This window comes from Stegostoma tigrinum, chromosome 7 (assembly GCF_030684315.1).
Source record: "Stegostoma tigrinum isolate sSteTig4 chromosome 7, sSteTig4.hap1, whole genome shotgun sequence".
NCBI classification, from domain to species: domain Eukaryota; kingdom Metazoa; phylum Chordata; class Chondrichthyes; order Orectolobiformes; family Stegostomatidae; genus Stegostoma; species Stegostoma tigrinum.
The window spans coordinates 48601601-48615863 of record NC_081360.1 but is presented as its reverse complement, the minus strand read 5'-3'; the positions used below and the strand labels follow the sequence as shown (position 1 = coordinate 48615863).

The window sequence follows — 14263 nt, the reverse complement described above, 5'->3', positions numbered from 1 at the left end:
CTCACCAGCAGGAGGTGCTACTTCTCTGGCAGTGCGGCTCACCAGCAGGAGGTGCTGGTTCTCTCTGATAGTGAGGCTCACCAGAAAGTGCTGGTTCTCTCTGATAGTGAGGCTCACCAGCAGGAGGTGCTGGTTTTCTCTGATCGGGCAGCTCACCAGCAGGAGGCGCTGGTTCTCTCTGACAGTTTAGCTCACCAGCAGGGGACGCTTGTTCTCTCTGAGTGTGGCTCACCTGCAGGAGGTTCTGGTTCTCTCTGATGGTGCGGGTTGGAGTGGGAGGAGGAAGGGGCGGGCTCTTGGTGTCGGGAGGGTTTTGGTCATTTTATTTGCAGTGATTCTCGTCTGTGCTGAGTTCTTGTCTCATTTCCAGTTGGAAGCTGGGCTAAGTGTAGTAAGAGGTAAGAAATGATACCGAATTGAATGTCGTTGCTTTATTTGCAATCTTCAAGGCGGAGTTTTATTTATTAAAACTGCAGACAGAAGTAAAGAAGGCTGTTTCCTGCGAATGTGTCTGGAGTAACTGCCGGTTGTACTTTTCACGGCCTTTTGTAATCGTGTGGTTTGTGTCATTGGCAAGTCTCGGAGTCCAGTGAACTTTGCTGGTTGGAGGCTTTTTTTAAACATTTACATTCGCTCTGGGATCTCAAGCATTGCACAGAACTCTCACGTGATAGGTTTCAGCAAAACCGCCTCCCACTTCCCAGAAGTGTGTTTACTTCAGGGAATAGCCATTGAGTTTTGCGAAAGTTGCTCCTTTTTAGGAAGTTATTGCTGGCATTTTAGAAAAAAAAGTCTCTAATTTGTACGTAAGAGCGTTGTAGCGGGTCTCTGCCCAATCTGTGTTACTAGCTGCTATTCTCTGCGAAGCGGACAGTTTGCGTGTGTCACATTCCAGAGCCATGACCCAGTTTCCAAGTTGACAGCGCTTCCGCGTCGGGATAGAGTGTCCCTGGAAACTCAACAGGCGCACGGGCTCTAAGCCACAAACTTGTCTTGACATAGCGCCTTCCGTGGGCTCGGGACGCCCCAAAGTTTTTTGCACACCAGTGGATTATTTTTGGACCCGTCAACGTAGTAAACCTGCAAAGTTAAAATGGAAAATATAACACGGTGAAAGCCATCTGTAGCCGTTATTCTGATAGTTTAAACTCTTAAAAAAATCTGTTTTACACAACAGATGCAGAAGTTCTGTTTTTTTTGAGACCGATGTTTTTGTTTGCATTTTAAAATCATTTGTCTGGTGTGTTGAAACTGATCATTTAGTTTGAAATAGTTATAGCATGCTGATTTTGATGACTTTTTATTTAACTATTTGTTTCTATGTTTTTCAGATTCTGAAATTGTCAGTATGCAATGTTGTCCTTCAGTCCATCGTTTTTGCAAATCAAGTTTGATGATTTGCAGTTTCATGAAAACTGTGGCGGAGGAAGTTTTGGTAGTGTCTATAGAGCAACATGGTTATCTCGGGACAAAGAGGTGGCAGTAAAAAAGTTGTTAAAAATAGAAAAAGAGGTGAAGTTTTGCTGTGCTATGTATTTTGTGGATCTCCTTTCTGCTAACTTTTATTTTCAGAGCCCATGGTGTTAAGAGCAAGGTACTGATGTGGATAGACAATTGGCAAAAGGCAGGGAGTAGTGATAAAAGGGTTTTTTTTCCAGAGTAACAGCCAGTGATTAGTGGAGTTCTGCAGGGGTCAGCAAAATTATAGAATCCCTACAGTGTTGAAGCAGCCCATTTGGTACATCAAGGCTACACTTACCTCTGAAGAGCTGAAATTCAGGGTTCTCTTCATGTCCAGGTTCATTTGGCAGTTAGGAAAACAAAAGCACTTAATATTCATTTCAAGAGAGCTAGAACGCAAAAGCAGAGATGCACTGCTGGTGCTTTATAAGGCATTGGTCCAGTTTGAACTCGAACAGTTGTAGATCCTGGATCTAAGGAAGGATTTGCTGGCATTGGAGGTGGGTCCAGAGAAGGTTTTCCAGAATGATCTAGAAAACCTTCTCATATATGGAGTGGTTAAAGACTCTGGGCCTGTACCTGGTAGAGTTTAGAAGGATGAGGCGGGGTGGGGGGGGGATCTGATTGAAACTTGCGGAATACTGAGAGACCTGGATAAAATATGCATGGAGAAGATGTTCCCTGTAGTAGGAGAGACAAGGATCCGGATCCACAGCCACAGTGTGAATGGACAACCCTTTAGAGGTGAAGTAAGGAATTTTGTCAGCCAGAGCGTGGTTAACCTGTGGAACTCGCTGCCACGGAGGGCTGTGGAGGCCAAGTCATTGAGTGTATTTAAGACAGAGATAGGTTCTTGCTTGGTAAGGAGATCAAGGGTTATGGGGTGAAGGCAAGAGAATAAGGTTGAGAAACATATTAGCCGTGATCAAATGGTGGAGCAGACTCGAGGCCTAGGCCTATTTCTGCTCCTATAACCTTGTGGTCTAATTTCTTGAATACTTTAACCCTTTTATAGCAATAAATCTGCTGCCCTTTGTGGCTGTTCCAATTCCCAAACTCTCTTCAGCGTGCAAAATGGATCAATTTACCATGTGATTGATATTACTTTTTATTCTAGTAATTCATCTGCACTGTTGAATTTCCCCAAATGTACAAATTCACACTTATGTAAACTGTCGAACGAACCCCTGATTAATTGCAAAGATGTAACCATGTCTGATGATGTACCTTCAGTGCTTCTGTAGATTAATTAAAATCAGAAAGTTAACTCAGTATCATATATTGCAATAACTAAAACACATTGTAATTACTACAGTTGATTGTGTTTATTTGTCATGTTTAACCTGGCTACTTTTTCTATTTTATGAAAGCATCATATTTCTGTGTTATTCGTGTCTGATCTTTATTGGTCTGCTTTTGAGCTTTGTTGTGTTTGACGTAATTTGCGACAATTCCTGCAGGAGTAAGGGAAGTGAGAGACTGTTCTTCAGGCTGACTCAATAAGGTTGGCTTGGCACATGTGACCAATTGAGTTTCTCCCCAGTGAGTTTTCACAAGAAGTTTTGTGCAGGAAGATATGGTGAGCACCAGACTGAAACTTCTTAGGCCAAAATGTAAGCAGCTATCTTTCTATATTGATAAACACATGACCATTTTCTGATAGGACATGTAAGTAGTTGGACCACGCAGAGAATCAATTATGAAAGAATGCATTTATCAGTTCTTGTAGTCTCTCAGGATTCTTAAATGTGTATTTAGTGTTTCCATTGAAATCAGTAAATGGTTTTGATGGAGCTATTTTAATCGTCTGGATGTAGAGCCCTACTCGAATTTCACTATTATAAAATTCTATATATAGTTCTTCTAGTCTGCAGAGATTTAAATTATTTATTTCTGCTTTGCTTCAAGGTGGTGAATTACAAAGAATGATTTGAGTAAGACGGACAGAGGATGTGAATACTTTAAGCATGCTTGAACAACATGCCAAAAGGCTCCAGGCTCAGTGTTATCAAAGCTTAAGTGCAGAACACGTATATTAATAGGGCTTTCTTTTAAGAAGCTCCTAGTGAGTAGCTTCTAGCAATGGCACTTGAGATGTAAGAAGTAGCTGGATGCTGAAATGGTGCAATCTACAATTTGTATTTTGGGATGATGTTTGAGGCCTTCATTGTCCTTGCCATCTTGTATTAATAAAAAGAGAAAGGTAGTGTAGCTGCTAATTGAGAAAGATGTCGATGTCCTAGTTTGAGGCCTGCATATAATTGTATTTGAATCATGAGTTGGAACTTGGAGATCTTTTGTACAAGATCAGGGATGACTTTATTCCACTTTGGAGTTGTGGTTTGTGAGGTGACTAAACTGTCCAGTGACTGGATCCACACATGCTAACACAGGCGGGTGGGGTTTTGAAAAGGTGAGTGGGATGCACAGATTTTCGTACTGTTTGTTTGTATATGGCCTCCACTTGGGCCTGTTGGAGATTTTCAGAATGGTTGGTACCTAAATGATGCTTCTTCTGCAGTTTGAGTGGCCTCACAATTTAGAGGGAATGTTGCATTTTTTAATAATTGCTTTGAGGGCGTATTGAGGACACTTCCTGTGCCCTCTGCTAACCTCTTGCTGTGAGTAAACCTGGAGTATAGAGCTTGATTTCCAAGTCTTGCATCAAGCATCTGACGTTGTGGTCCACTGCAGCTGATTGACAGTAACCAGTCCCTCAATACTGGGCATATTGGCCTGAGAGAGAACACTGCTATTTAAGCGTCAATCCTGCCAATGGATTTGCAGACATTCTATAGTAGAAACTGCTTGGTGATGATCTTTGACTTTCCAGATTTTAGCCTAAGGCATGTTGTCCCTTCCTTTTTGAATCCTGGATAATGTTGTGGATCTCTGCTTCTAAGAGTGTGCATATGCAGGTATTCTTCGCTCGCTGCAGCTGGATGACAAAGATTTGGGTAGTCTTGATTCAGGACCAGAGATGATGCAGGTTGAACTATTTCCTACTTGTCCTGTAGAGATGCTCCACTCTACTGGGAAACTTCATGGAGATAGGGTGGAGTTTTGAGACAATGAGGATAAAGAAGAGCATCGGTGCAATGACTCAATGTTGCTTGATCCCGGTTTGCACTTGTGCCGGGTGTCTAGTGGATCCCGAGTATCAAGGTTTGAATGTTACACAGGAGGTGGAGGATGGTGATGGCATCCAAATTAAGGAGGACACTCTACAGCCCCTCCCAGTGGACAGTCAAAAGCCTTTGTGAGGTCACAGGGCATGCATGAAGATTCCTGCTATGTGCTGAACTTTTATTTGGACTCATCATTCTGTGACGCTCGTGTCCACTTTGCCTATTGCTGAACAGAATCCACATTGTGATTTCAGGAGTAGCCCTTCAGCTGCTGGCAAGAAGCTCTTGAGGTGGATTCTTGTAATTTCCCTGTGGTGGACAGCAGAAAGACCACCCCGTAGTTACTTTTGCTTCCTTTCCTCATGAGGGTCACAATAATAGCATCTTTGGGATCTTCTGGCACGATCATCTCATTAAACATAGTATAGGCTCCCCATTTGGGGTAAATGATGTGCTAGAAAGTTCTGCATAGTATGAAATACTCTACAGTGCTGAGTAGGTACAGGCAGCTCAGGAAATGGCTTGATTTAGGAGAAATCTGACTTTCAACTCCACTAAAGAGATGCTGATCTTAGGGGCTCAACAATCAGAGTGAATTTGCTTTCTAGTTGCCAATTTGTTTAAAGGCCTCCTGCCTCAAATCTAATGCAAATATCTGAAAGATCCAGTTGCAAAACGATGCAACAACTCTGCAGCCTTGGACAGACTGTGTGTTGCACTGTATGTTTGCTATAATCAAGCAGTCATAACAGAAGTCCATTGCAAGAGCTTGTTCAGATTTCATCATTGTTGAAATTGCTGTCACTTGGTATTGAAGTAGCCCACCCTCTGTAGGCTTGTTCGAAACTTCAGTTGTACTCTGGATCATCTAAACACTGTTTTCCTTTAATTCACTTGGATTGTAGAGTTAAATCACCCTGTGGCAGGGCACATTGCCTTTTCCTGTTTATTACTGTAAAAGAGGTATGCTGTTGAAGGTTTTCGATTTGCATGCATCATGACAGAACGAGAAGAATACCAAATTTCAACTGGAGAACAATTTTATACCACATCAGAAGAAGGTTCTGATTGGTTCGCAAGTGGACTTTGCTTGATAGAGGTGTTACCACGGAGAATGCACCAGGAAACAGTTAGCATACATTGATGCAAAGCAAGTTAACCCTTGTTGAAACATGGCCTTGGGGAATGCAAGAGGTACTGACTGTTTCCAATGCTTCTGCTCAGTTGATAAAATACAATGTATGGATAAGATCCTTCCTGTCCTAAGTGTGAGTATATGTAGGTTCTAGTCTAAACTGCCTTTTCACTAGAACTGTAACTCTGCTACCTCCCCAGCCTCTGCTCTGTTGACTGCGGGACAAAGCTGTGAGGAGGGCACAGAATAATTGCAAAGGGAACTGCAGGTTTAGTAGTTGGGCAGCAATAAGCCAGTTGGAATGTAATATTGGAAAGTGACGTTTTCCACTTTGATAGGAAAAAAATAAGGATGCCCAGGTGTGTTTATACATAACCCAGAGAAAATTATCATGCAGGTACAGTGAGCCATTAACAAAGTAATGGTATATTTTCCTATACTATAAAGGGTTTGGTCTATAAGAATGAACAATCCTTAATGCAGTTGTACAGGGCCTCAGTGAAACTCTTTCTGAGGTAGCAATGTACGGTTTTGGTCTCTGTCCCTCAGGAGAATAAGCTTGTCTTTAGTGGCTGTCCCCCAATTCTTGAAATGAACAAATTGTCTCTGAAGGTAGATTGAGAAGAGCATGCGATGTATTCCCCAGAATTTAGAAGTGAGAGCTGATCTATTTGAAACATAAAATCCTCAAAGGGCATGATGGCAGTGATGCTGAAAAAGTCTTTTTAATTGGCTAGCTGGGTAATCTAGAACACAGTCACACTCTCAGACTAACAGGAACTTGGAACTAAGTTGGCGAGAAACCTGACACCTCTACACCAGAGAACACAGTAACAGAGATGAGATCAGTAGACTTTTAGATAGTAAAGGAATTTAGAAGTACAGAAACAATGTGGAAGATGGATTTGAGGTGGGAACTAAGCCCTGCTCTTGCTGTAGCACTGGTTTTAAGGATCGTGACCATTTCCAATTAAGTATTTATGTTATAGAGTAATAGACTTTTTTTCATGTTTTGTATACCACTTTGACACATCAAGTTTCTGACAGCCAAAAACAAGCATCTAACTATTCTAATTCCATTTTCCAGCACTTGACCCAAAGCCTCATAGGCCTTGGAGTCATAGATGCACATCTAACAATTTCTTAAGTGTCATGAGGGTTTTTGCGTTTTCCCACTCTTACATGCAATCGGTTCCAGATTCCCACCACCCTCTTGGATAAAAATAATTCCTCATATCCAGTTGAAATCTACTGCCCCGCTCCTTAAATCTGTACCCCTGGTCATCGATACCTTAAACAAGGGGAATTGTTCATTCCTGTCTACCCTGTCCATGCCTCTCATAATTTTATACACCTCAATCGAGTTTCCCCCCTCCCCCCATCAATTTACAATTTTTGCTCTCCGTTTCTGCTGCTATTATGGGGCTTTTGAAACAATCATTTTGCACATAGTTCCAATATTTTATCTTGTTAAATGTGGAAGTTTTGAAGACCCATGAATACTGCAGTGGAATTGTAATGACCATCTATTAATTAAACAAATAGTTTAATGTGTTTTCTAATTTTGAATTTAGGCTGAAATTCTGAGTGTTCTCAGCCACAGAAACGTCATTCAGTTCTATGGAGCTGTTCTTGAGTCGCCCAACTATGGCATAGTAACTGGTAAGTTTTTAATAACATTCCACGTAATTGAACTTTAGTGAAATGCTGTTCTTGGTTGTCTTGCATGTCATAATCCATAAATTAATGTTTGCTTTAGTTTGTCAGCTGTTTTTACAATGTGATAAAGTACAATAAACATTCTATTTTGGCATGCATTTATGTTTTTAAAAAATTGCCTAAATATATACAACAGGAAATTTCATTTCTCCAAAATTTGCTGCATATCTTGGGTTGAATGAATGATGCAGTCAACAATATTAGTATCAAACGTCCCCAGTTTTGTAAATCTGCTTAACAAGCCTACCTAGTTATTCTGCTTTACCTCAATCTCAGCAGAACTTGTTTCTGAAATTAAGTAATCATAAGCAGAAGTAGGCTATTTAGCCTCTTGAAGATGCTCCACAAATCAATATGATCACAACTGATCTAATTTGGCTGAAAATCCACTTAGCTGCCTGCATAATATATGGTTGTTTCCATATATTCATATGTTCTCCATGCAATTGTGTGTTTATTCTAGCTATTTAGATTTTGCGTTGCATGAAGTGTAGCATCCTAGCTTTACAAAGCATTCATATGGTCCTTTGCACCCTCTGAATAATTTTTAAAACTTGCTTAGATACTATTTAAATGTACTTCAAGTGTAGCTGCATGCATTCACAATTTTTGAAAGTGCATGTTTTGCCTTGTGGGAGAGTGTCGAATTGCGGGAGTGCGGGTGATGCCATCATTTAAGATGAAGATGAGGAATTTCTTCTTGGAGGATCATCAGTCTTTGGAATTCTCCTCAGCAGGGAGGAAATGAGGCTGGGTCATTGACAATGCACAAGGCTGAAATATATGTATTTTGAATACAAGGGAATCGAGACATGAGAGACAAGCAGGATGACGGCACAACAGATCAGCCATGCACTTATTAAATTTTGGAGTACATTCAGTGAGCCAAATGGCTGCTGCTCTTTCATGTGAATTGACTCATGGCTTCCATCTGACAATCGAGGAAAGTTTTGCAGTAGGAGATTCTAACATTATAGATACTTACAAATAGGACAATGTGAAAAGATGTGAAGTCTTGTTTTCTTTCTGTTGCCTGATATGTTCTTGATGTATACTTACATTTGCTGAGGGAAGCTTGGGCTCACCAATTCATAGAGTATTATTCCAGTACAGTGTTAGTTACTGAGAAGTTTGAATTTTCCAGTTTAGATGTAGAATTTTAAAAGGTTATGTATTGTATTGAAAGAGACACCAATATGTGTCTTTTCAGACTTGCAAAAGATTGTGCTGATATAAAAGCAACCTCTTAAAATTTAAATGTGATTTTTTTTTTGGACTGGTATATGTACTGTTTTAGTTCTACTAATGGATGCACTTTGATATAAGCACGCTTCACGTGGCAACTTTGAACTTATGGAACTGCAGGGACCATTCAACCCATTCTGTTTGCTTTTTTTATTGTTCACAAAGAGCCCTGTTCGCCTGCTGTCTCCGTCTAACATTGCATCTTTCTTTCCTTCAACTATTGATCAATTTTTCCCTTTAATTCCCTTAAACCATTTCCAGTTGTTATGATGAGATGAAAAGAGTGCACTCTGATGAAGGGTCTAGGCCCGAAACGTCAGCTTTCGTGCTCCTGAGATGCTGCTTGGCCTGCTGTGTTCATCCAGCCTCACACTTTGTTATCACTTTTTTTTTATTGTCCCACTAGCCCATGGGACACTATAAATTTAACGTTTTCTGCCTGGTTTCTGATTATGGCCTGTTGTGGTTTTTTTTTTATTACAAATATAATCTCAATCAGGTTTCTTTTAATAAGCTCCAAATTATTGATTTATTCTAAAACAAAGCTTATTCAATGAAGATGTATAGTTGGTTAACAAACTTGATTTTTCATACAGAATTGGAATGTTTATCCCTGTTAATAACACAAATGCACATAATAGAAAGTGGTGAGGGAAAAAATATAGATTTATCTTTGTGGAGATAAACCATTTGGGCCAATGTGTCTTATATCTTGAGGCTTGGGATTATCAAATGGGGCATTCTGGCATGTGTTGATGAGTGTTACCAGCATCATCGCTGGGATTTTTGGCAGACACCACTTCCTCAGGAAACACCATATTAAGAAGTGTTTCTATTTCTGGTCAAGAGAATAACCAGATTTCACACTGAATTCTCCATAAAGGTGCTTCAGAAACAAGAGATGTGAGCTGAACAGTTTGTTACTTAGCAGGTTATCCTGAAGCTCGCAAACAGCGTTCAGACAAGAAAACTTGGTTAATGATAGCCCTCTGGATGTTGGTGGTGGAGGATTCAGTAATTGACATGTCAATGAGCTTCAAGGGGAGGTAGTAAATTCTCTGCTGTTGGAAATGTATTGGTTTCAGCAGAGAAAGAGAGACATGGCCTATTAGTCTCTGCTCTCTGAAGAGCAAAGCAGCTAGTCTTAATTGCCCAAAACCTTTTGTGACTTGTTGCAGCAGGACTGCAAAGATTTGTCCTGACCTGTTGATTATGGATCATCTCAGCTATGTCAATGGCATGCTGCTTCTGTTTAGTATGGTTCTGTCCTAGCTAGTGGCTTCATCAGTTTGGGCACTCCTGTTTTAAATGTCAGGTATTGCTCTTGGCATACTGTCCAACAGATCCCATTGAACCACAGTTGGTGCCTGTCTCAATGGTAAGCTTAGGAGATGTCCAGCCCTGAGATTACTGATTATGTTGGAACACAATTTTGCTGGTGTTGATGGCACATAGGACCATGGGTGTGCCCAGTTTTGAACTGCTCAATCTGTTCGGAATCCATCTCATTCAGCATTGTGGTGATACAATTCAACAGTGCGTCTTCCTCCTGAAACTGGCATGTGTGCGTACTTACAAAAAATTTACTTCTCTAGTGTACCAAACATCTGACCAATTTACATGTAATGTTTTAATATTAAACCTGTTGTGTATCAGTTGATGTTAAATATCAGCCAGGGGCATTGATTGAGTAGCTACTTGAGCACCAAAAGATATTGACATGAGTAGTGTAGAGTCACATGATGTTTACTGGCAAGGTTTCACTGTTGCTAAATCTAGTAATGACTGGCTTTTCTTTCCTCACCGGCTAGCTATCAGGAGTATGACAGTGCACTGATGCCACCTAAATTCTTGCCATGCACACACAGCATGAGTCTTTGTGCTTGGAGTTTCAATTACTGTGTAACCTCCTGAGCAGCCCACTTAGATTTTCTAATGTTGAACTCTGTGAGAGGTTTATATATAACAGCTTAGTGATATGCCGGTTGGGAATTTTTCAAAAAAACAGAGGTGCTATTGGTGGCAGTAGCAGATTAAGTAGCTATTTATTTGTTACTAGCTTCATTAGAGTGAATTCCACTTCGTATTGTTATGTGACTTGAGAACCAGGCTTCAAGTACAGAACAAAATGTGTATCCAGGATGAGGTGGTTTCAGTTCAACAAGTTCCTTCCTATTTATGAATGTTTGTAACCATATGTGAAATAAATCATTTTCTGTGTTAGGAAATATACTTTGTTAGCTTAAGTTGCTCTTACTTCCTGCACTATCAATGTTAAGTTACAGGGAAATGCTGTGTTGCTGGGAATCTGCCTGAAAATTCAATATTGATAAAGGCAGATGAATGATTTGCAAATAACAACTCTTAAACCACATAGAAGTTGAGTTAGCTCTGCATACACGGTACTTGAAATTTGACTTGCTGCCAAAATTGAATTCAAACAATTAATGGTTATAGTGGCATGCAAATCAAATGTTCATTTCTAAGCATTGGAAGACAATTTTCTATTGTTTAACCCCAGAATCTGTAAAAGGAATATTTTTCCAATAACATGTAAAAAGCTGTTGTATAATATACTATTTTGTAAGAGAGGCAAGATATTAAAGTATGTATCACACTAGGCTAAATAATTTTAATCTGTCAGGCTGCTCTAAGATTTTTTTAAAATGTCTCCCTCCAACTGTGTACATCTTACACATGTGTCCCGCTCACCTCATTCTTACAGAATTGAGTTTGCACTTGCCTTACGTTTTCAATACTGTATATACATCAGTCTTTATCAGTATTGAATTTTCAGGCAGATATCTGGCTACAACATTGCATTTTTCAGTAATTTAACTTGCCTACTAACATTTCTAAACTGCTACTGTGATCCTGTATCTGAATCCTCGTTAGTCTTCCTTATCAAGTTTTTTTTTTCTATAATTTTCATACTGCTGCTTTGCTACTTTAACTCTTTTTTTTTTCATCTTTTTCTCAATGTCTGGGTCTTGTAGCAATGAAGCGTCCAAAATTTAGTTGGAATCAGGGACTAGATATGGGGAACAGACTGAATGTGGTGTTGAACATGCTGTTTCATTCAAGTGAGCAAGAAGTTGTGCTGAGATAGGAGAGTGGAGGGAGAGCAGTCTTGGGATAATTAGGAAATCTGGTGGTACGCTTACTAAGCCAGTGAATCCACATGATTTTATTTTTTAAAAAATCATTACATCCACAGAGGTACTGCTATCACACATGGTACTGAGCACCACTGGAAAAGCAACCTGACAGCTGACAACTATAGAAAACCAAAAGAACTGCGGATGCAGTAGATCAGGAACAAAAACAGAAGTTGCTGGAAAAGCTTAGCAGGTCTGGCAGCATCTGTGAAGGAAAAAATCAGTGTTAACATTTCGGGTCCGCTGACCCTTCCTCAGAACTCAGAGCTGACAACTATAGGTTTTAACTGTAGCCAGCTTGCATATTGATAGAGCAGATGAGAAGAGATTTGACTTTTGAGGAGATAGATAAAGAATCTTCCGTTCACAGGTTGACCCTGTCTTATAATTTTGTGTAGTGCCAGTGCCACAGATGCTACATTGTTGGTACTACAATATCCTTCTCTGCAAATTTCAAAAAACAGGATTTTGCGTAAATTGCTGGGAAAAACCTCTTGTAGCAACTGTAAATACTGTTTGCCTACTCCATTTTCGGTTAGTTAATGATCATTTTCTTGTCAGAACCATTAACTCGCAATCTTTCTGGCCTGCATAGAAAATCTTCCATTTAGCAACGAAGGTGTAGCCCAGGCTACCTGGCAACTGAACTGATCAAATTGTCTTCTTTAAAAGCTGTTACTTGACTGGATATAAAGGAGTGGGAGCAAAGCAGAGACTCATAGGGAGTCAAGAATTTAGAAACTGGATATACAGGAGCAGAAGCAGAGCAGTGCGCCAAGAGAATAGAGACTAGGAAGGGCAACTGTGATGTCAAAGTTATATCACCATCAATAGCAAGAGTGGAGAAACAGAAAGCAGCTGGGTTGAATGTACTAGTAAACTTAATTGAACCTAAATTAATCAATCATATTGAGTTCAGTGGTTAACACTGTTCCCTCACAGGCTACGAACCTGGGTTCAATTCTAGCCTTGGGCAGTTGTCTGCATGGAGTTTGCACTTTTTCCTGTGTCTGCGTGGGTTTCCTCCCACAGTCCAAAGATGTTCAGGTTAGATGGATTGGCCATGCTAAATTACCCAGTGTCTGTGGATGTGCAGTCTAGGTGAATTGGCCATGGGAAATGCAGGATTACAGGGATAGGTTAGGGGATGGGTTTGGTTGGGATGCTATTCGGAGGGTCGGTATGTTCTCTGAGCCGCATGGTCTGCTTCCACACTTGGCATTCTATGATTCTGTGTTGATCCTTAAATTAGATAATAAGTGATTCATCAGCATAAAAACTACACTGATTCCATCATCTATCACAATTAAAATCTGGTTGATTTAATTCATCATATCTAGGTGATGAAGTTTAAAACTAAATAGGTGTGTATTTTCAGTGAATTACAATCTGAGGATTTTAACGTTTCATTATTTAAGAAAAAAATTTCAATTAGCCTGCTCATTTGTAGGAGTGACTTTGGTACAGGAGTAGATTATTGGTGAGGAGCTGGTGATTTTGGATTTAGTAACCTGAGCTCAGCTGTACAAGGGGAGGGGTGGGCAGAAAGGGGATCGAGAAAGTAACAAGATGGGATTCTGTAGTTGGCTGCAGAAAGGTGTTTGTGATCACAGATGTGAGTCCAGGATGCTGTGTTGCCTCACTCAAAATCACACATGGTGGAGCAGACTTGATGGGTTGAATGCCTTAATTCTGCTCTTTATAGCTTAGGTCTAGTGCCAGGATCAAGCAGGACATTGACCTCCTGTAGGTCATTTGAGTTGGGAAGGTAAACAAATTGGGAGGCAACCACAAGCAAAGGTACAGTGTTAGATGGTGGGAGTGGGGTGGGGGTGGGGGGTGGGGAATGGGGTTTGTTGTGCTGCAGGGTGCGATTGGTGGAGTTTAATCCTATTAGCTACTCACCAATAAGTTACTTCTGTGCTGATGTCACTTGTACACATGGGGAAGCTAATTGAAATGCTGTGAATTGTTCATATGAACACCAACTAAGTAGTTAGAGGGATCTAGACCTATGGGTCAAACTGAGGAATCTGGGAAAGAAACTAGTAAGCAGGACCTTTTTTAAAGGCAGCTCTTCCCAGATTATTCCTTGTACTCATGGCAAGTGAATATCAATAAAGGATAATACAGCAGGGGAATGCATGTAGGTTCAAGTCCCACCTGCTTCAGAGATGTGTAATAACATCTCTGTACAGACTGATTATAAAATATTCCATCTCCCCAGAAGGGCTATTGTGGCACAGTGTTAATGTCCCTACCTCTCATCCAGGAGGTCTGAGTTCAAGTCCCCTCTCTTTCTTTCAGTGATGTATAACATCATTAGAAAATATCAAGCTAGACCTTGAACAGCTGTAACCGTTTACATTTATGTTTGTATGATTTCAACCAAAGTGACAAATCAGGCCATCAGTTTT

At 40.3% G+C, this 14263-nt stretch overlaps 1 protein-coding gene across 9 annotated transcripts in view; it reads left to right on the top strand.

Moving 5' to 3' along the window:
* The first annotated feature begins 291 nt into the window (after positions 1–291).
* The window catches only part of LOC125454110 (mitogen-activated protein kinase kinase kinase 20-like), a 125138-nt gene continuing 111166 nt past the window's right edge, over positions 292–14263 (top strand). For 2 of the 9 annotated variants that reach the window (XM_059647217.1, XM_048534478.2), the window contains exons 1-3: positions 405–802; positions 1332–1512; positions 7299–7386. In XM_059647217.1, coding sequence (XP_059503200.1) covers positions 1354–1512; positions 7299–7386 — 247 coding nt within the window. In that variant the 5' untranslated portion in view covers positions 405–802; positions 1332–1353. The other 7 variants (XM_048534477.2, XM_059647220.1, XM_048534480.2 and 4 more) reach the window with 7 other exon arrangements.